Here is a 23,982-nt window from a genome sequence, read left to right on the forward strand (position 1 = left end):
TGGGAAATTGAGGTTGAACATCTTAATGAATATACCACACGGGGAGGTACACATACCCAGCCATTAATATCTTCCCTGTGTAATGTTTATGACTGTAATCGCTGCTCTGATTATATATTGTGTGAACTTGAAGCACGTTATTATAATGGGTGACAAATGGAATTTGGTTACAATGCACAGAAATTGGTATCCTGGAAGAGGGTTGCGTTTTAAATCGTATTCTTTCTTGAGTTTTCAGCGCATTTCATGGATCATCTACTTCACAGTGTGTTGGTGGCTGATGGATTGAAATCCTTCTGCTGAATAGTAAACATCAGAGATAATTTCGTCTTCCCTTAGCTCGTCTGTCTCAGTTTTCTCATCACTCATTCAAACTATCAAAAGTAAATCCCTGATTACTGTTAATTCACTTTTGTCCATACTGACCTAGAGAGAAGACACATCTGTCCACACTTCAGGGCATGCATCGGGGGTCCTAGGAATGTGGTCTCCAAGCTTTGCAGGGGCCATTGTGGGCCTTGGAAATAAAGGGTTTCTGTTAGTTCATTCTTCCTTTGCTGGTTCAGGTAACCCACAGGGCTTTGGGCACCCCAATACCCTTTCCTTGTTGGATGGGCTTAGAGGCAAGAGAGAACAAATTTCCTCCTTTCACTTTTCTAAATGTCTCTAATGTTATGAAGTGTAACACAAAAGATATATAGTGTAGCATTTTCAACAAAAATAAAACAATTTCAATGATTGCTTGAATTTCTGAATAGAGGCATTTATTCTACAGAGTAAAATTTAATGCTAAGGACACATTAGAATAGGAGTTAGTGGCATTTGTCATTCGATAGTTTATGTTTAATTAAGTCAAATCTGAGCCTAGGTTATTCACCATTAGGCACACTTTTGCATTCAGTAGGTATAAAATTTTTATTTGACAGTTCCCTATATAAAGAAATGACTGTTTTAAGTTCGTCATACAACATAGTATAAGTAGTGTATAGTTTTATCAATCATGTTCATCTAAAAAGCCTTATGATAACAACCCTATGAATTAGTACATCAGTGCTTTTCAGTATGCTCCATGGACCAGTGGCAACAGCATCACCTGAGAGATGCAGATCCTCAGGCCTGTCCCAGTCCCACTGAACCAGAAACTCTGATGGATGGTGCTCAGCCAATTTATGTTTTAACAGGTATTCTAGGTGACTCCAGTGCAGCCTTTGAGAACCACTGATATAGAAAGTATTATCATACTCATTTTATAGATGATACAATTGATGCTAAGTGTGGTCTGATAATTGGCCAAATACATGACTAGTTAATTTTAGGGCCCTTCCTCAAACCCAGGTTTTCCACTTAAAAATCACGGGCCCTCCCTTTCTTAAAGAAAAGAGTAAAGGAATAGTAAATCCCGTAAACTGGAAAACAGTAACTCTTAAATGAATTGAGAAAGGGACCATTTTCCTGCTTTCTCATCATGCAAGTGGGATGTTAAAACTATTAACACAAGAAAATTAACCTAGAAAAGTTTTAATGACACAAGTAACATTTTTGTGGTCCCATGCATTGAGTTCCTCATTTTCTTTTTAGTGGAGGAGCGAATAGGATGTAGTTAAGTCCCCGAGGGGTGGCTGTTGTGTGTTAATAGAAGTGGGAGACTCTTTTAATCATGGCTTTCTAACCGAATGAGTCCGTGGATAGATTTCCACCTGGGTCTTTCCTATGCCACATTACCCACGCTGAGAGTGCCCTGCGGTGGTTTTCCTGCACGCACGATTTTACACGTGCTCCAGAGTCGCTGTGGTATCAGAATGAAAACCTAGGGCAGCTGGCGCTAACTACCCCCCTGTGACTTGGGAAATGAATGTTTCCTCTTGAGCTGAAAGTAGAAGACAGCGTTCATGATCTGTAATAGAAAAGTCTATAGAATGCTGCCTGCTAAGGTCTATTTCCTTGTGAACTCAGTTTGGGCTTTGTGTATAAAAACAAATAAGTAAAGCTTAAGTCTATTGTTTATTCAACTGGAATTTCCTTGAATAGAAAATGTTATACAATTAGGTAAATGTACCGTGTATGTGTGCGTGATTTTTATTCTGCATATATAAAAGAACATCATGCCACATTTATGGAAAAGTGCATCAAACCATCAAACATACATGCCAGTGTTTTATGAATAATTACAAAGAGGACGTGCAGATAACGACTGCTAAGTTCAGAAGTGACTGATAACTCTCCATGCGCTTCTGCTGTGTGTCCAGAGTGACTTGTTTTCTGCACAGGACTCCTGACTCTGTGCATTTGTGACTGCTGTTTCCTCTCCCTGGAACCCTCCCCACCAAACACACAGAATTATAAGGCTGGCAAACTCCTTTTCCTCCTCGCGTGTCAGCTGAAAAGATGCCATAGCCCTTTGTAGTCCATGTCTGCAGCGCACTTTGAAATGTCTCCTTTAGAGTATAATCATTAGCTTTGTGCGTGAGCTCCTCTTTGTATTTTGAGCTATCATTCCTCAGTACCTAGCTTGTACCTAACACATTGCAGCATTCAATAAGTAATGCTCGACTGAATTAATGACTGGTATGTCCACTTGGATAAAGCCCTCAAGCCAGCATCTCCAAAATGCAGTATGATTTTGCCCAAACTTCCAAGCCCCAGCGAGGAAGCTGGAACCCCTAGAGCTGTAGATGCCTCCTGTCTTTCCTTTAGTCAATTCTACCTCCTTATCATCACTCTCATCTTTGTCCCCAATACCTCTACCCTCATTTGGTCTCCTGTCTTTCAACACTCTACTCAGTTCTGGTCTTCTAGATTAAGCTTCTTCAAGCTTGGTTCTCTTCCTGTTAACTCCTCTTTCAACAAATGTTTTTACTGCCATTGCCATGGAGATGAAGAAACCTGGGCCAAATGCTCCACCTCTTCACATCTGAATGCTTTGTATGCATTTGCCTAAGTGAGGCCTTGAGTCCAGCAGTTGATACCATTGGTTTCTAACACTCACTAGGTGACCTTTGATGTTGTGGATGGTGCGTCCTTGGGGGAACCATGGCACCTGCTACTCTGTCTTGCAGGATCCTTGCTGGGTTGCTACCTATCACACCCCAGGGTTTGGGAGGGTTTCCACAGAGTCATGCACAATAGAGAATGGGTTAAGGAATTCACTAAAATGGGGGAAAGCAAACTTACAAGGCCAGTGTGAGCAAAAGAAGAGAAGGTGCTGTTTCCTGTCTTCCCTGCAGCCCATGGAGAGGTGTGCAGGGCCAGGTGTTCTATTGGACCTGCTGTGTGGTTTGCACCCCAGTGGAGAGATTCCATCTCATCTTTGACCCTTATTATGCTGCAATCATGAAATCAACCTTAGGCTCAGGAAAATAATCAGACCATTTTGCACCAAACATTTGGAATCAGGGGCAGCTGTTTGAAGGAATTGTCTGGGAACCCATGGCGCCAGTCCTTGTAGATGTTGGGGCCTATGAGAAATTATAGCCACTCCTGTCCAGATGCAGTTCCTCCCGCTGGGAGATGGGAGTAGATGCCTGAATCCCACTGGCTCCTTCTCTAGAAAACAGGTTGGATGGCTCTGCTTATTGCACCACAGTCTCATCTGGCTGGTGGCAGAGTTCACCGGATAACTCGGTGACGTGTGTGTCCCAAATTTCATGGCTCAGTGCCCTTAGCCAGACTTTCAGGGTTTCCATCCTTTTGCCCAAATCCCTTTCTGGTCTCATCTCCCATGATTTTTCTTCATATGTTCAGCATATGGAATTCTGAATGTCGGCCATGTGGATCCCCTCCCCCACTGCCACTGTGCCTTCCCTTGTGGTCTTCCTCACTCTTGGATGCCCCCTTATCCCCCTCTTCTTCCCACCCGCTTCCCATGCATTATTCTCCTGCTCTGAGCACTAAGGGCCATGAAGACCTCAAGGTTCTGCCCGAACCTCTGTTCCTCTCTTGTCTGGATCTTTGCTCATGTGGTACACTCCAGCTGGGTGAGCCCCTTCCCTCCCCACTTCTCTTCTCTGTGCTCCACAGACTTTTTTCTGAGCCTCTCAGGGAAAAATGATCTTTTCTCTGATGACCGCACCCCCCCACCCCAGCAGTTAACTTTAAAGTTGGCATTAGCCTGCTCTCCCTTGTCTTATGCATACACTTTACTCCACAGGTCCATCCAGAGAAGCAGCCATATCTTTTTTATTTTTATTTTTTATTTTTTTTTGCTGTACACGGGCCTCTCACTGTTGTGGCCTCTCCCGTTGTGGAGCACAGGCTCCGGATGCACAGGCTTAGCGGCCATGGCTCACGGGCCCAGCCGCTCCATGGCATGTGGGATCTTCCCGGACTGGGGCACGAACCCGTGTCTTCTGCATTGGCAGGCGGACTCTCAACCACTGCGTCACCAGGGAAGCCCCTATGCAGCCATATCTTATATGTCTTGTACCCTAGAGTAACTTGCATGTTATAGGTGTTCAATAATATATAGTGAATAAATGAAAAGATCAGGGCATAAGGGATGTGTGCAAAAGGCTGGGGTGCAGGTAGGGGAGACAGGTCTGCGTCTTTACCTTGGCCAGGTGGGCTGGGTATCCTGTGAGCTGAGGGGAGCACCTCCTTCCACTTCCCCGTCCTAATCCCCCACCCTGCTCACAAATCCTCACCTACACTCAGAGTGACTCTCAGGATTATTTTTCAACAAGGGAACAGGAAGGCCTGATTCATCATGACTTAGGAATGGCTTGTAGGGTAGGCTGGGGACCCAAACCACACATATTATACATTTCAAAATGTATTATGACATATATATATATATATAAAACTGAAGAACTAGCAGGTAGCTATCTTTTTGTTTCCATTCCAATTCGATCGATAGGCAATGCATGTAAGAGGAAAAATATCCCAACAGCAGAGAAATTTTCAGGCAAGTCTTAAGATAATATTAGTTTTTAAAGTGATGTCAATGCTATAAAACAAAGAAAAAAGATCTGTGTGTATGCTTAACGATTTCACATTTTTGCCTTCCAGGAGACGGAGCTGTTAGATCTCAGCCTTGTCAAAGATGCCAGATGTGGGAAACACGCCAAGGCTCCCAAGGTAGGAAGTGGAGTGTAGTATGCACACCAGCTGCTGCCTTGATTATTTAGCTGTGTCCTGGTATCAATTAATTGCCCCAGTTAAAAGTTTCTCTGTTGTAGATGTTATAAAACGCAATAAAACAGCCAGTCCTCTCAGAGACCAGTATGCTCTAAACACTACCATTTTGTTAAAAGACGGAAACAACGAGCAAATATAGAGGCAGTTGGACATGGGGCTTGCTTTATGCCCTCGAATCTTATTTTTGTTTTGGAAAAAAAAAACAAACAATGCCAAAGTTACTGGGTAATTCTAAATATTCAAAACGTGCTTAAAAGTATTTGAAAAATTCCTTGAGCCTCGTGAGCATACGTGAACTAACCTTTTAGACAGATAAACAAGACCCTTTAGCTCAAATGCTTTGCAGTTGGAATCATTCCATCCATGAAGCCAGAGAGTGTCAGATCTTTCTGCAAATGTTCCTAGTGAACACCCGCAGACTTTGGGATCAGTTATGTGGAATGTCAACTAGCTTGGGTTTGAAAAACTTACTGAAGAAATATCTAAAGCAGTGTTTGCAGTTTATTTAGTTTTGGAAGATGGTTTAAAAATGTTGAATATGGGACTTCCCTGGCTGTCCAGTGGTTAAGACTCTGTGCTTCCACTGCAGGGAGCATGGATTCGTTCCCTGGTCTGGTAACTAAGATCCCGCATGCCATGCGGTATGGCCAAAAAAAATTATTGAATAAAACATACATATATTTTAAAAATTTAGATTATCTGGTAGGGTATAGTAGCAAGATGTGTTGACTTGCCATCAAAGTGGGAAACTACTCTTTACTCTATTTAAATTTTAGTACTTTAAAGACTTCTTCTATAGCACAGAGAATATTGGCAAATAGGGAAGTACAGGTGCCATTCAGGGACTCCTGCCTCCTTCCATAATTGATATAAAACTAGCGATTTTCTATTTGAGTATCTACCTGCAACTTTTGTTTTATTCCTTAAAAAGTCAAAACACTTTCTTTGACATCAAAAATTAGCTGTTGCTGTGGAGATGCAGGAAGGGAAAAAGTCACCTACAATGATTATTCTTCAGATACCTAACAGTGCAGTAGTTGCTGGCAAATTTTGTCATAGAGCAAACAGGCAAATACTGCTTTTATTGCTGAAGGGGTTAAGATGATCTACAGGAAAATGTGGAAAATGAAAAGAGAGAAAAATCAGAATTATTTTCAAGAGGGTTTCTATAGGTGTTTCATGTGAAAACGGCCCATTATTTACATTCATCTCTTAGTAATACAATGATATTTCATTGGTTTGGTCTTTCGGTTTTGTATCAAGCTTATCATCATTAATGCTTTGCTGATGATTCAAAATTGTTCAATTTTCAGGGTAGAAAACAAAGTTTTTTCTTCTTCTCTCAACAACATTTCAGCCAGGTTTCATGTAAGCCTGTTATTGATAGTTCTGAGAACTATATTGATAACAGTTATGAAGTTTGTCTTTCAACGCAAGTTTATTGGCCTAACTTGAAGTTTCATTGTCAGTATTGGTTAAAGACAGTTGCCTACCCTCTGTCAGACCCCCTTTGTTTCTGGACTTAGGGAATTCAAGTCAATTCTTCTGACACATGGAGACTTGCTTTCAGGCTTGACTCTTTTACTGCAGCCCACAGCCTGCTTATCAGTTAAGTGTTTCATTTATGTACGTGGTTTGATAAATGTCTGTTGAATGATGAGAAATGAACAGAACTAGGGTGTGTACTCTGCTCAGTTGATAAACCACTATTAGATTCTAAAAGGCTTCTATTGAGGACAGATTTCAACACTCAGAGTGCTCTGGCTTTTACTGTTTTTTTCCACTAAGATTTGCTTTCTCTGTGGATTATCCATGTTCTTGGGTTTTTTTTCCACTTCCTATTCCCTGCTGGGGTTCAAGCACCTCAATCTATTTTAATATTTTCAAAGCCGGATTCTGTCACATGTTACCTGTGTGAAATTCCTGAGACTTCTTCCTCGCTGGCTAAATAGTGATAATACTCATACTAATGCTACTAATAATAAATGCCTACTTCATATCATTGCTGTAAGGATTAAATAAAATAATTCATTGGCAAAGATTTAGCAGAGAAGTTCTCAAATTTAAGAGCTTGTAGAATTACCTGGAGAGCTTTAAAAAAAGGCTGATCCTTGTTGTCTACTTCCAGAGATGCTACAAAATCTAATTAAATGTGCAATGTGGCATCAGGGTTTTGAAAAGTAAATTTGCCACAAAATTTGAACACTGCTGCCTGAACTCATCACCACTATATAGTAAGCACCCATTCAGTAGTAGCCACTGTTGTTGTTGGTATTATCATCATTATTTTTGTATTTATTATTATTAAAATTACAATTCAGACTTGCAAGAAGTCAGATTCATTTCACTCAGCTTGGAAAAGTTGATGTTATAAAGAGAGATTGGAGCAGGGGCTTGGCTGAAAGGGGCTTGGTGGATGGACAGGCAAGAAAGAAGTAGGTATTAATGCCAGTTCTAAAATCTTTAAGTTACAAAAGAAAACCTTGGCTTGAACTGGATAAATAAAAAGATAATTTATTTAAAAATGATTGGAATGTATTGAACAATTCAGTAGAATTTCTGGGTTTAGATGAAGTCGCATTCAGCTGCTCAAAAAATTGTCACCAAAGAATAGGTGCCTCTTTCTCTCACCAAACTGGCTTCCAAGGTGCTGGAAGGGATTCCCTTTCCATCCTCAGGGTCCCCATGGTGGCCACCTCTGCACACCATCCCTGGCAGCTCCCAGCTTCCCATATGGCATCAGTTCTATGTGGCAGGGACCAAAGGAGAAGCTAGTTTCCTCCAGAGTATTCCAGAATGATTGCAGCATAGCCACCTCATAGAAGGGGGCATATGGACCGGAGGAGGAAAACTAAATAAGAGGGGACCATTGTGTTGGCTAGAACAGAAGCAGCAGGACAATTACAAAGTGTAAAGACACCAACCAGTATGGAGTGAGAAAAGCTTGGGAACTTAGGACAAGAAGGCAATGTAATATGAAGACAGATTGAGTGGAGGACTTTCTGCGGGGGCTTATAGATCAGAGAGGAAGGCGGAACATGTGTGGAGCAGATACTATTTATCAAAACACCCAGGCACCCTGCAAATATTTATCTGTGTATTCATATTATTTTTGTTTTTCACAGCATCTCATTATATAAAAATTCACAATCTAGTTGAAGATGAACTGTTTTCTATGCCTGCTGTGATTTAAAATAACATTTATAGGACATGAAAAAGCTTCTACGTGTTGCCCCGTTAATGAATTTTAAATGTAGACTCCCAACGCAACGCATACGATTCCAGATCTGCTTTTCTGTACACAGCTTTTGTTCAAGTTATCAGTTTTGAAATTTCTCACTGGAGAGAAATTGGGAGATTTTTATCCAAAAGGAAAAATCACACTAAAAAAATCTTATCCTTTGAAATCTAAAATGTATTTATGTTTCCTTTCTTGCTCTCTCCTTTGTCTCCCCTTCCACCTTCCCTACCTTGCCGTCCCCCCTCCCGCCCCCAGGTTTATGAAGCACATGTAAAGAGAAAGGTTCTGTGTTATATACATCTTGTCTATGCCATATACACATGCTCTCTGGATCTTCATTTCAACAGGATCTTTGATTTTTAAAGGAGTGTTTATCACTGTGGTTTCTGATCTGTTAGTGGCATAGCATTAATAAAATGAATTAGGCCTAACTAGAATGAAAAATATCAGTGTCTGGTGCAGAGCAAGTTTTCTGATACTTTTGTGTGTGTGTGTGAGTGTATGTTCTAGAACACAACAAGAAGTGTATTTTTTCTATAGGCTATCCCAGAAAGTTTTCAGCAGCATTTCTGATAAAGATAGTTTCTTTATCTTCAGGATTCTTAGGAATTATTTCATCCTTAGGAATGTTGAAAAGTAGATGGGACTAAGAAAGTGGAGATGTGGTTTTGGGTGCCCACTCTGCCATTCACGAGCTTAAGTTGTTCTTTCTATCTGTGCCTCTACTTCCTCATCTATGAAATGGGTGTCGGGGGAGCACAGGATTTTAGGTGTGTAAGTCTTGTTAAGTATTGATTCCAACTTTTAAGGGCAGTTAATCAAGCCAGGGCACTCCATCTTACAGATTATAAAACATGTCCAGCAGGTTTCCATGACCTAAAACTTCTTACTTTGGTCATAGCAAATCAGGTGAACTTAAGAAAAAAAGTCAGGTAACATTTGAACCAAGATAAGGTCTTATGCAAACAAAAAGAAAAGAAAAGAAGAAAGACGTGTCCAATTTTTCATGTGAACTTCTTGAAAGTTCTAGGTTTGCTTTGTATTCCTGAGGGAGTAATACCACAGTTACAGAGGCCCTCCCAGGTTTTAGTCCATGATAAGGTCTCCATATGCATGCAGCAGTATCACTGAAAAATATGTCTATGGTAGTACTTTCAAACTGTATTTTGTGCAAAGAAAACTGCTTCTTTTGCTTAACTGACAATTACCTAGTTCCTCCTATCAGTAAAAGGCAGTGTATTTCAAGTGTGTGATATTAATTTGAACACAGATACCTTGTATATATCCAGGTCACAATTAAATTCTAGGTGGTACAGGTACTCCCTACTTTTCGAAAGTTCACTTTACACCACTGCGTTTTTTTCGAAAGGCCTACATTAGTATGTGTTTTAGCTAAATGAAAGAAATCTGAAGAGGATTTTCACTTTTACAAAACATGGCGAAAAGCAGAAAAATAGCATTCAGCTTTTGTTTGCGGCGGAAGAGCGCTTCTAGAGGTAAGCCTTGAGTGGGGCACCACCAAGCTCCTTTCCTGGGAACGGTACTCAGCATCAAGCCACCCCAGCTTTGTGCCATGTCTGTGAGCATCTGTGCTTTTTCTCAGTTTATTTTGTGCCTCCCTTAGCAAGATGTGCCCTAAGGTAATTGCTTCTTCACTTTATGCCATTTCAGCTTGTGAAAACTTTTACAGAGATGCTCTTCTTTTCGATAATGGGGAAAATCTGTATATAATATCAGCACAATCACATAAGGTAGATTAGAGTAAAACTAAATTTTAAAGCTGATCAGGTTTTGTTTTTCTAATCCTTATATAAAAATGATGGCTTTTCAATTTCATCATTGTTTTGACAAATGGACATTGAGTATGTGTTTCTGCCAGGCACTGTTCTGGGCACTAGGAAAACAGCAATGAACAAAAAAGACAAATAACTCTGTTCTCATTTAACATTCCTTTTCGGAGTAGGGAAGAGGTGGTAGTGGTAAACTGACTTTCAAAAAAAGAGAGAGAAAGAAAGAAAAAGGAAGGAAGGAAGGGAGGGAGGGGAGAAAGAAGGAAGGAAGGAAGGAGGGAGGGAGGGAGATGGAGGGGAGGAAGGAAGGAGGGAAGGAAGGAAGGAGGGAAGGAAGGAAGGAGGGAAGGAAGGAAGGAAGGAAGGAAAGAAGGAAGGAAGGGAGATGGAGGGAAGGAGGGAAGGAGGGAAGGAAATCCCTGGTTTGTTGTGTTTCCTGGTTTCCTTCGGGTGAATATTCCGAACCTGATGGGTTTCAAACCACACTCTGACATCACCGAGAGTTGGAAAGCAGTGTACACCACAGCCTTCAGCCCTGTGAGCAGGCTCCCTCCAGCACCGCTCTGGGTGAGGGAAACAGATAACTGATAAGTCCCACAGAGACAAATAAAACAAGGACAGGAGACCATAGACCATGAGTGATAAGAGGCTTCTTGTTTTATTGAGCCCTAGTGAGTAAGTTCTCTTGATAAGTTGAGATCATATAAGCAGAGACATGAATTAAGAGAAGGAGAAGCATTCCAGGCAGAGAGGGCACAGCAAGAGCAAAGGCCCTGAGGTAGGAACAAGCTTGGCATATTTGAAGACCAAATAAGAGGCCAGTGTGGCTACAGTGGAGTGCAGCAAAGAAAGGTGAAAGTCAGAGAGGTGGCTGAGGGCCACATGATTTTGGGCTTCGTAGGCCATGCTGATGATTTTGGCTTTTCCTCTGAGAGACATGGGAAAGGATCTGAATGTTCTGAGCAGAGGAGAGACAAAGATCTGACCTAGCTTTTAAAAGCATCACTGGCCACAGCCTTGAGAACAGACCACAGAGGACAAAGAAAAAAGCAGGGAGACCAACTAAATGGCTGTTGCAAATATCCTGGTCAGTGTTGATGATGAATTTTGACCAAAAGGTGTAGAAAAACATCAAAATCTGAATATGTTTTAAAGGCAGAACCACAGGATTTGTCAATGCATTGGATGGGAAGTATGGGGAAAAGAAAGGATTCAAGAACAACTCTGAGTGCTTTGACCTGGGAAAGTGGGAGACTTGAGTTGCCATATCCTGAGATGGGAAGGAAGAAGCACATTTAAACAGAAAAATTCAGCTTGGTTTTTGGATATTTAAAGTTTGAGATGCCTATTAGACTTCTATCTGATATCATATTTGGATCTACAAATCTGGAGGTCAGGGGAAATGGCCATGGAGTTATACATAACTTTGATTCTTTAAAGCTCAAGGCCAAGGGAGGTCTCCTAAGGAACGTAGGTGTCCAAGAAAGTTCTGATATCTAAACTCTGGGACCTCCAGCATTTAGACTTTGAGGAGATGAGGAGGAACCAATAAAAGAGACTGAGACTGGTATATTCCCCCAAAGAATGGAAAGCAGGAACCTTAAAGATACTTGTATACCCGTGTTCATAGTAACATTACTTACAATGACCAAAAGGTGAAAAAACCCAAATGTCAATCAGTAGATGAATGGATATACAAAATGTACTAGATACATAAAATGGAATATTATTCAGCCTTAAAAATGAATGAAATTTTAACACAGGCTACAACATGGGTAAACCTAGGAGAAAGTATGCTAAGTGAAATAAGCCAGACACAAAATGACAAACATTATGTGATTCTACTTATATGAGTCAGCTAGAGTAGTCAAATCCATAGAGCAGAAAGGAAAATGGTGGTTTCCGGGGCTGGGGGTAGGGGGTAGGGGGAGTTACTGTTTACTGGGGACAGAGTTTCAGTTTGAGATGATGAAAGGCTCTGCAGATAAATGGTGGTAATATTGTGCAACAACCTAAATTAATGTCACTAAACTGCATCACTTGACAACCATTAAAATGATAAATTTTATGGTATATATATTTTGCCACAATAAAAAAAAAAGAGAGAGAGAGAGACTGAGAAGGAACAACCAGTGAGGAGGGAGGAGAATCAGAAGAGAGCATATCTTGGACACCTAAAAAAGTATTTCAAGAAGGAGGGAGTTGTCATTTGGCTAAAATGGTGGAATTTCCTTCTAGTCCTTTTTTTTTTTTTCACTTTTACATACTTGTAACTTTATTGAGATACCATTTTATATATGCTTTAAATGTTTTCCCTATATCAGTAGCATCAAATAGGTTATTTATTTAAGGGCTGTCAAATCTTCAATAGCTCATCACAGAATCTGGATGCCAATATGTAAATCTCATAATGAGCTGTTATTTGGATGTTATACAACAGTGATTTCAATGAATCATCCATGAGTACTGGAGTTGTGCTTTATTTACTGTCCCCCTTTGCTGATTATAAGCTATTTCCCTGACTTTGAACAGATTTCACCATTGTGTGAAGCCGCAGTCATAAAATTTGGTGTAGATATTTGAGGTTTACTAAAGAATAAGAAAACCCTTTAGACAACAAAGTAAAGGTTTCTCTCTCTTTCCACTCATTTGCTGAGGAGATTTACCTTCAGCCCATAATCTTGGTTCCAACTGTTTCTTAATTTACCTGACATGGTGCAATAGCTGATTTGGGGGTGTGGGGTGTGCATTTGTTGGGGTCATTTTGTTTACATAAATGTTTATTTACATCTTTACAAAATGGAGAAAAATAGGGCTACAAATCCACAGAATTATCAATGTATGTGTAATGGTTTTGACAGCTATTCACATTTATCTCCAGATGTAAATTATATGGCATAGTTCCTTTTTCATGTTCATTAAATTCCATAGATGTCAGTGGTTTCCTTGGAAACGAAAACCTTTATATAACTAGTTGGAGATTTGGTAGCAGAAATATCAGGATGCTGAGGGGGGTAAGGAATGGTTCCCTTAGAGATCTTTGAATTTAAAACTCTTCTGTCTTTTCCACCTGCCCCTCAACCTCATGGCTGTTCAATAGTGAACAAGAGAAGATTTTTAAAGCTACCATTAAAGTATAGAATATCTTCTCTAACGGTTAAAAACTTTTAACTTTTTTATAAGCAATCACAGCTAAGCTAAGTCTTGTCTGGGATGTTGATATAAATTCCCAAATTTGAGAAGGCGTTGGATTGTCTCTTATCAACAATTAAATCTGAGCATTTGAGTGATGCCGCCATTACTCAGTATATATATATATATATGTGTGTCCATCTGTAAAATATGGTGAACTAAACATGTGTATGACTGAATAAAGATTCCATTTTGCTTTTAATAATAGCAAGCATCTGTCTTAGTATCTACTGCCACAGAGTTCAAAAGGCCCCTGAAGAGTTGTTGTGGAAGGGGAAGGGAGAGGCCACAGTTCTGGCAAAGGTTAATAGTAGGTGAAAGACATGCAGCTAAGAGCATTCTCACGATGGCCAGAGTGGACCCCTTGTTGAAGACAGGATTAGTTCCATGCGGTAACTAAACCTCAGGTCTTTTCAGAAGGTTCTGACTCATTCTATCACTGCTTCTATCTGGTGTAATTTCAATCTAAATCCAATCTGTTTTACATACAATGGTACAGAGTTGCATTTTGGAAACATTTCTCAATTTTAATTCTTTTGAATGAAATAATACGCCACCTTGTGGATATACTTGATATTAATTTCTTAAGTTAATTCAAAATAGTGAACTGCTCTCTAAGCCAGGGTTTTCAAACTTTGGTTCTAATATAGAGATATGAGAGGCACCCGAGGAGTTTTTAAAATCTCGATGTCCAGGCCACATCCATATCAGTTAAATCAAATGTCTGATGTGGGGCTTAAGCATCGCTTTTTTCTTTAAAGCTCCCCAGCGATTCCTGTGTTTAACCAAGTCTGAGAACCTTGCTCTCAGTAAAAAGAGTGTCAGCTTAAATGGATGTTTCTCTTTTTAAAATAAGGACTCTATGCAGTAAGGCATTGAGAACTTTCCTACAATATTCTCTTGTCAAAAGGACTACTTTTCAGTCTAGTCTTCCTTCAACTTGCCCAGCTATACTTAATATAATAAGTGTGCCATAGTACTTGTATGAGAGTTTTCCAGCTGCCATAACAAAGTACCAAAGACAGGGTGACTTAAACAACAGAGATTTATATTCTCATCATTCTGGAGGTTTGAAGTCTGAGATCAGGTGTTGGCAGGCTTGGTTTCTTCTGAAGCCTCTCTCCTTGGCTTGTAGATGGCTGTCTTTTCCCTTTGTCTTCACATGGTCCTCCCTGTATACCTATCTGTGTCCTGGTTTCCTCTTCTTATAAGGACCCCAGTCATATTGGACTAGGGTCCACCCTGATTACCTCATTTTAATATAATTAACTCTTTAAAGACTTTATCCTCAGATATAATCACACTCTGGCAGGGGTGGTTAGGGATTCAACATATGAATATAGGTGGGGGGAGCACAACTCAGCCCATAACAGTATTTTCTCACTACATTACAAAGGATTATTTCATAATTGATCTAATATAAATAAGTAGAATTTTTTTCTTTATAATCAATAGTCAAAGTGGATATAAATGTGTAGCTGGAATCATTTCAGAAATAGATATTATTTATTGCTTTTACAGAGGACCTTTATTGCAGCTTATGATTTTTTTTGTTTCATCAGCACATTCATACCCATTCTTTTATAACCCAGACCCCCAGTAAGTGTCTTTGCACATCTAAGTGCCTAATATAGTGTAGTCATTATGTGTACAAGCTTTTGGGTCAGATGCCCAAGGCTCAAAGCCAATTACTAGCTATATAACCCAGGAGGTTATTCCATATCTCTGAGATTTAGTTGCCCCATTTGAATTATGGAAATAATCTCTATGTTTATCTTATCTGGTTACTGTAAGGACTCAGCGTTACAATGCATGTAAAGCCCTTAACACAACTCTCATGTCTATTGTATGTGTTAAATACCTTTTAGCTATCATCCTTAATGACTTTTAGTAAGTAAATAAAATGTATAACTGATGCTCATGTGATGTACTGTAGTAGGCAAAAGCAAATTAGAGTTGCATAATTTACCTATTTACAGTAGAACTCAGGTACTGCTATGGGTTACTCCACATGAGAGATTTATACTTTTGTAGCTTTACTTAAACCTACCTGTGAAAATCTATTTTTATATATTAACTGTAGAAAACTCAAAACACATTTATCTTTGTAGCCAAACCACTGTCCACAGTGAACTATCACAGCAACCCATTGTACTAAGATTTACAGTTCTTATTCAGAAAACTGCCTAGATTTGTAAAGAGTTAAATAGATTTTCCCAAAAATCAGAATAATTTTAGAGCAATTTGCTTTCAGTTAAGAACATGTTGGTAACTTTTTCTGCGCAATGAAACCGTTGAAGTAAAATTGGAAACACTGTTTGGAAATGGAAGACCAAACTTAGGGTCAGAGAGACCCAAATTCAAATCCCAATGCACATATTAACTGAGGGATCCCAAGAAGGTTTCTTAGCTTCTCTGTGGGAATAATACCCATTAGATAGGGTTGTCTGGTAAGTTGGAATATAGTTGGTAACAAGACAAGCGTCCTAATATCGGACACACTTTAGGAGCTCACTCCTTGTGACTTAACTGCCTACCTGCCTTGGGTTCAATGTTGGTTTATTCTTCTTAGCACTCAGTGAGTCTGATAGGTAATTAAGCATATATATTACTTGAGCTACCTTCTTGTTGGAGATTAGGTTCTAAAGTATTTTTCATGTAATTTGACACGTGTCCAACAGGGAAGAAAACTGGATTGTGATTTGACTCATTATATAAGAGAAGAAAAAGTTGGGGGAGTAAAAGGAATGTTTATGACTATCATGGAGTCATTATGAGAATTAAATGATGCATATACCTGAAATGGCTTCACCAGCCACAGTGTGCTATATAGTAATATTAATTTGTGAGCAGCTTGGTAGAATGGAAGGAATTTAAGAATATGTACTAGGTCTTACTATATAGCACAGAGAACTATATTCAAAATCCTATGATAAACCATAATGGAAAAGAATATGAAAAAAGAATGTATATAACTAAATCACTTTGCTATTCAATTAACACAACATTGTAATCAACTATACTTCAATAAAAAATAAATAAAAAAGAATATGTACTAGAAATTCATTTTTATCATCCTTCAATGGAAAATGGCTGAAAATTCCTGAATTCCTTCTATTTACCACAAAAGCATAAAATCCCAGATTGCAGACTTGGAATGTGATACCTAACACACAGTAAGGTATTTTCATGGATGAAAGAATACCTTCACCGCAGTTTTTCTCGTTCCTTGATGTGAACACAATTAACATTCTTAGCTGTCTAAAATGTGAAATTTCAAGTGCCTGAAGAAATAGTCTTGATTTTATGTAAAGAGTGACATTTAAAAGACAAAATAATGTAGTGAAATATTTGCTACTTCATAGATCTTCGTTAAGGGCAGAAATAAAGTTTTCTAAGGCTACTGAACTTAACATCCATAGAGATTTATAGGAGATGGAATAGCCTAACTAATTAAGCAGAATATGTGTTGTTTGCCTGTGAAACAGGATCATTGGTTCTAACAGGTCAGAAAATTCACATTTCAGTCTAACACACCAATATATTTTCTCCGTGCCATCCAGATGTTTCTTGATACTGTAATTTGTGTTCGAGCTTTACCGATTTCAGGAAAGACCAGTGGAGCTGGAAGAAGAGCTTGTTGGTCACTATTGGCTGTGAGTGGATGTAATGTGAAGATGATTCACTTTATTTTCTCTTAGGGACAGAGAAAACTTTTAAAAAAATAATGAACTCAGTATTTCTCTAAGTGAGTTCCTTGGAATACTAACAGTTGTTATGAGATAGAAGTGTCAGATAAGTTTTGTAGATGTTGTTTCTTTACTACACGACTTCTCAGAGCCTATGATGTGTTAGACATGGATCGGGGCCATTTTCCTTTTTTTTGGACAACAAGCCCCTTTGTCAAGCATATCTCATAGAACTACTGTTCTGCTGAATTAGCTTTGGTGAATGTTTCTATAGTCAGTTCTTATGAAGTTAATCATACTCCATATTGGGACTGGAACACCAGTTTAACAGTGGTGTTTGTTCCTACAGTAACGCAGATACCTAATTAGAGATGTTTAAAAACCAAATTCTTGAGTGATCTAAACCATATTTTTACCTTTCTTTAGGTAAAAATCCCTTGATGATATACAATTGAATTTTATCTTGTATTATATCGTGTATTGCTTGTAATTTTAAACTTTATTAGCATTATCCCACTTTTTTTTTTTTAACATAGACCTTGGTTTATGACAGAGGGTCATCAGCATTGTCAATACCTCATTTAAAACACAAGAGTTTAATTTATTTCCACAGTATCTGGGATGTAGTTTGGCATTTAGGCCAGCTTAATGCATGGTGCAATGCTAGGGTGGGATTCCAGGTCTACTGATAATTCTGGAGATCAGTTTCCTACAGCTTTACATCTTATCATTTGTTTAAAACTGATAACACTTAGATTTTTGGAAAGATCTGAAGTCAAGATAAAGCTTGAATTGAGGTTAAATTAAAAGTAAGTAAGAGTTGGGCTTCCCTGGTGGCGCAGTGGTTAAGAATCTGCCTGCTAATGCAGGGGACACAGGTTCGAGCCCTGGTCCGGGAAGATACCACATGCCTCAGAGCAACTAAGCCCGTGCGCCACAACTACTGAGCCTGCGCTCTAGAGCTCGTGTGCCACAACTACTGAAGCCTGTGTGCCTAGAGCCCATGCTCCACAACAAGAGAAGCCACTGCAATGAGAAGCCCGCGCACTGCAACGAAGAGTAACCCCTGCTCGCCGAACTGTTGCACACAGCAATGAAGACCCAACGCAGCCCCCCCCCAAAAAAAAAGTAAGTAAGAGTTACTTGGGGAGCAATAATTTTTAAAACCATTGCTTCTTCCTGGTTCCCTTATGTGTGTGTGTGTAGTTGGGAGCAGGGGGAGGCAGTGCTGATTCGCTGATCACATGAATTGACTTTAATGCTCTGAAAATGAGGCTTTAACTCTGTAACCTCGTGTTAAAGGGACAGCAGTCGTTCAGAGCCCCAACCAGTGTTATCTTTGTGGCCACAGTCAGTCATCAGTTTCTTCATATCTTGATTTCCTTATTCATAAAATGAAGTTCATAATACTATTTCTCAGGGTTGTTGTGAGGATGAAAGGCCATAATATATGTTTCATAGTCAGGGCACTGTAACTGTAGCTATCGTTATCCCAAAAACTAAAGGCCATTGGCACATACGTTTAATAGACTTGAACTCAGGGTCATTATTTGACAAATTAGACTCTTTGCTTGATCAGCTATAGTTTCAATTTTTTCCTTTAGATACTTACATTTGCCATCTATATTATGCAGTCTTTTCACTTTCTGGCAGTTTTCAATTTTAATCATATCTTGAACAACATTTAAAAAAAGAACTTTGCTCATTATTCATATTTCAAATATTTAATTTTTAAATCGAACATTTCCTTACAAGAAGTTTTCAGGATTTGTAATATCTGGTCAAAAATTGCCAAGCATAGCTTTTCTTTTTACAAATATTAATTAACAATTAAATTTCATTGTTTTTAGTTGAAATTAAGTATGTCCTTTTGTATCTGTGCATGAATTACATTTGCTTTCATCCTTAGAGTACCTTAGTGTGAATTTAATAAAGAAATTTCATGGGTTGGGACATACACAAAGATCTGAGAAATTAACTATTGACTTGATTATTTTTGCCATAGGTAAACCCTTACTGTCTAAAATAGGAATTAATGAGCGAGATTTATTTATTGTTGTTGGGTACTCTGAAAACATGCTTCTATATTAAGTTCCACCCATGCAGTTTTATTTAAAGATTAAATAATTTAGAAGGCATTGTCTACATATTTTTACTTACAAATATGGATACCAGATGAAAATCTAAATAAAATTAAGATCTCATGTTAGTTTTGTCTCACACATATGTTTAAGTATGTTGAATAGCTGAAAACTGAAAATCTACTTCTTCATTTACACATTTTTAAAGTCAATAATGCTTTCAAATAAATTATCAACATACAATATTGAAAAAGAAAAGCTCTTAGAACATCAGAAATTAAAAGACGATTGAATGAGGTATTTCATGAGTTAGTGGTTGATAGAAATTTTGGAAAGTGTGTTAAAGAATAAATTGTGTCACTAATAGCAGACTAGACTGGATATCTAATTTTGTGGCTACCTGCTCAAAATTTCATGGTTCCTGTTGATAATTCTTAGTCAAATAATTTATTTGAAGGATACTGTAGAGCATTTGAAATACTGTAGAGGTATGACTAGAGACCTTATTTTTTTCCATGAAAAAAAAGAAAAGTAAATTATTATTCCAGTGCAAAAATTACAAAAAGTCATATAGATTGATTCTCTGCTCTGTAAATATTTTCCCCAGATACTTGTTTGTTACATTACTCTAAATTCTTTAAGTAAATTCTTACAAATGTTCTAAGAACCAAGAAATTCATCAAGCTTCTTTTAATCACATTTTAAAATGTTCTGCTTTTTAATTTACCAATATTCATGCCCAATTTAAGATTATGAATTGAGAAACTATAAAGTTACAAGAGAAAAATAATATATTGTGCTAAAGGAGACCTTGCCTTTGTAAGTTGAGCTAGTTTCTCTGTCAACAAGATGTTACATGATAAATCATGTATCAAAAACCATATAGTTTTGGAGGCAGTGAGAAGCAGGAAATTCAGGGCTGTCATCTGACTTCAGTTGATGGTATCTTTGCCACAATGAATAAGGTGTGGCCTCGTTAACTCAAGGGCAGAAATTCAGGCTGTGGTGAATCCAAGTCCATTCACAATATTTCCTTTAATCATAACAAAACATATTGCTTTAATCGCATTTGTTGGTATTAGTTGCATGTGGCAAAAATTTCATGCACTATTAACTCTTTTTTTTTTCATGCACTATTAATTCTAACTCTACATTGGAACACTAGAATTATGCCGCCTTGGCTCTAAATAAATCCTCTTGGCTCTGACTGAGAAGAGAAAAACAATTATTTTAGGGGCCAGCCCTGAATTATTGCCTTAATACAGGCTCAGTCACCAATAAAGGGAGCTTGCATAAAGAATAGTTTAAGAACAAGTTGGAGGGGCTTCCCCGGTGGCGCACAGTGGTTAAGAATCTGCCTGCGAATGCAGGGGACACAGGTTGGAGCCCGGATCTGGGAAGATCCCACATGCCGCGGAGCAACTAAGCCCAGGCGCCACAACTCCTGAAGCCCACGGGCCTACAGCCCGTGCTCCACAACAAGAGAAGCCACCGCAAAGAGAAGCCCAAGCACCGCCCCCGCTCTCCACAACTAGAGAAAAGCCCACGTGCAGCAACGAAGACCCAACGCAGCCAAAAAAATTAAATAAATAAAATTTTAAAAAATTACAAAAAAAAAAGAACAAGTTGGAGAAAGTGATGGAAAAGGATTCTGTCCTCAATTTTGGCAACATTGAAGCTATTACAAAAAATTCCTTTGAAAAAATACTTAAATTGCCTTAAAGCTTGAATAATTCCAAATACGCAAAAGAAAAACCGGGTCATGTGTTTTTCTTCCAGAAGATCACACTGTGTTCATCTATTCATTTGCATAAATGACATAGTAAAGTTCTTTTATTTAACATAACAGCTTAAGTACAGCCATGGTGCTAAATATCTTTTTCATATTTATCGCTTCTATGGGTGAATAATAATCCATTGAAATCATGTGAATATTTACCATCAATTTACTATTGAATAGTTACACAATTTCCATTTTATTTTTATTATAAGTAACTTTGAAGCAAACATCTGTCATTTTGCATTTTTCTTCTCAGTTGTTATTTTCTTAAATTGTAGTCCTAGCAATGGAATTACTTGTTCAAATGCATCTGATTTAACGCATTATCATAGGGTTCTTCCTCATTTTCTCTCCTTAGGGCACCCTGTGGGGTGACCATGCACTCCCTGGTGTACAGCCAAGGAGGGAACTCCATATTGGTCCTGGGGATCTTTTTCATTCTTTTATATGGCGGTATATTATTCCTCCGCATAGTGTACTGTAGTTTATTCAAACAGTCTTTTGTGGATGAACATTTAGGTTGTTTCCAATATTTTACTGTGCGTATGAGGGTGCAATTTAAAAAACAAAACAAAACAGAAAACAGCTCTATGTATGTCTTGTCATACATATGCAGAGGTTCAGTTTCAGGGTAAATTCCTAGGATTGGTTATTTTGCTAACTTCTCCTTCATAGGATTTTTACTTTGTTTCGTTTTGTTTTTATCATTTTCTATTCCCCCTGCAATGTATAAGATGATCTTTGCCCCCTCACCCCCAGCCTTAACACAAAGTATACTGTCAAGTTTTAGATTTTTGTCAGTTTGGTAAGAAATGCTATCAGTATAGTTTTAACTTGGATTTCTCTTACTATGCTTGAAATTAAGCATCTTTTCATGTGTTTAAGAGCCACATGTATTTTTACTATGAACTTCTGTTCATATATTTTGCATTTTTCTACCTGGTCTTTCAGCCTCCTTAATTTTTTTTACAGCTCTTTAGGAGAATTATCTCTTTATCTATCATAGAGCTGCAAAAATGTTTTCCTGGTTTGTCTTTTGACTTTTGAATTTGCTTATGGTGCTTTTTGCCATGTAAGTTTTTGTTTGTATTTTTATGTAGTCAACTTGTTGATTATTGCTTTTGGATTTTGAGTCACAGAAAGTCTTTTTCCATATATAGTTTATGAAGAAATTCACCCATAGTTTTTTCCTAGTATGGTTTCATGTTTTTACATTTCAGTCTTGGATAATCTAGAAGTTTTTTATGTTGTATGTTGTGAGGTATGGATCCAATTTTATCTTTTTCTAACTTGATATCCTTTTATTACAACACTTTTTTTTTAAACATCTTTATTGAAGTATAATTGCTTACAATGGTGTGTTAGTTTCTGCTTTATAACAAAGTGAATCAGTTATACATATATATATGTTCCCATATCTCTTCCCTCTTGCGTCTCCCTCCCTCCCACCCTCCCTATCCCACCCCTCCAGGCGGTCACAAAGCACCAAGCTGATCTCCCTGTGCTATGCGGCTGCTTCCCACTAGCTATCTACCTTACGTTTGGTAGTGTATATATTTCCATGCCTCTCTCTTGCTTTGTCACAGCTTACCCTTCCCGCTCCCCATATCCTCAAGTCCATTCTCTAGTAGGTCTGTACCTTTATTCCTGTCTTACCCCTAGGTTCTTCATGACATTTTTTTCTTAAATTCCATATATATGTGTTAGCATACGGTATTTGTCTTTCTCTTTCTGACTTACTTCACTCTGTATGACAGACTCTAGATCTATCCACCTTATTACAAATAGCTCAATTTCATTTCTTTTTATGGCTGAGTAATATTCCATTGTATATACATGCCACATCTTCTTTATCCATTCATCTGATGATGGACACTTAGGTTGTTTCCATCTCTGGGCTATTGTGTATAGAGCTGCAATGAACATTTTGGTACATGACTCTTTTTGAATTATGGTTTTCTCGGGGTATATGCCCAGTAGTGGGATTGCTGGGTCATATGGTAGTTCTATTTGTAGTTTTTTAAGGAACCTCCATGCTGTTCTCCATAGTGGCTATAACAACACTTTTTTTTTAAGACCTTCATTTGTCCTAATCTGGTGTTGAGGTGTTTCAATATAATTTAAAAATCGAATTGTATCTTTCTGCAACTTGCTATACACTTGTGCCTAGACCGTTTATTATAAAGTCCATTTTTGGCACAATTTATTTAGCAGTCTAACTTTTGTCCTAGTGAGTTGAGATACTACTCTTTTCATATATAGTATTTCCACATGCAACTGAGCCTATTTCTGGACTATATTCTATTTCACTGTTAAGTCTGACTATTAATATATACTGTAGTACTTTAAATTCAGATTCTGCAAGGGAAAGGTGGATTCTTAGTCCAGAATAACAACAAAAAATAAGAAGTTATAATTTTTTATCAACCCATATGTCTGCTGAATTTTGCTTTCAATACTATTCTCTCCTTTCCTCTTAATCCCTCATGGAAAAATTATTTTTCTCTAAGGCAATTTTTGTTTGTTTCATATATTTTATGTAGCTGTGGCATGCCTTTGCTAATTTTTAAAAAAATATTTTTTTAATTTTATTTTTTAAAATCCTTAGAAAACAAAAACAAAATCATTATCAGTTAAGCAATTGACATTGATATCTTGTAAATTTAACCACGAGGTCCAGGAAATAAAAACAAGAGAACATGTGTGCTTGTTCTATCTGTCTTACCAATCTGACTTTTAGAAATCTATGCCATCGTTGGTTGTCTGTTCTATAATTTCTGAGCACGTTTTACGTAAAAATAACTCCTGTGCATTATTCATGTTGACAGGCCCTTTAAATAGCCATACAAAACATGGGAGCAGATTAATGCTGCATCTGCCCTGTGCTTTTTAAGTCTATCAATTTTATGGGATAGAAATCTTACATAATGTCAGAAGTTTTTTACATTCTCCATTGCTTGTGGTGGCATAGTGAAGTACCCGAGCTGCATTATGTGGGTGAAAATGTCACATTTTCTGATTGGATTTTTATCTAAGGAAGGTGAGAGCTGTCAGTTTCACTTCGTAACTGTTAGAA

At 38.1% G+C, this 23,982-nt stretch overlaps 1 protein-coding gene across 7 annotated transcripts in view; it reads left to right on the forward strand.

Moving 5' to 3' along the window:
• The window catches only part of PLCB1 (phospholipase C beta 1), a 753,511-nt gene that overhangs the window by 227,822 nt on the left and 501,707 nt on the right, over positions 1-23,982 (forward strand). For all 7 annotated transcript variants that reach the window (XM_060122834.1, XM_060122832.1, XM_060122831.1 and 4 more), the window contains exon 3: positions 5,005-5,073. In XM_060122834.1, coding sequence (XP_059978817.1) covers positions 5,005-5,073 — 69 coding nt within the window. The remainder of the gene's footprint in view (positions 1-5,004; positions 5,074-23,982) is intronic.

Source organism: Lagenorhynchus albirostris, chromosome 15 (genome assembly GCF_949774975.1).
Source record: "Lagenorhynchus albirostris chromosome 15, mLagAlb1.1, whole genome shotgun sequence".
Lineage (NCBI taxonomy): Eukaryota > Metazoa > Chordata > Mammalia > Artiodactyla > Delphinidae > Lagenorhynchus > Lagenorhynchus albirostris.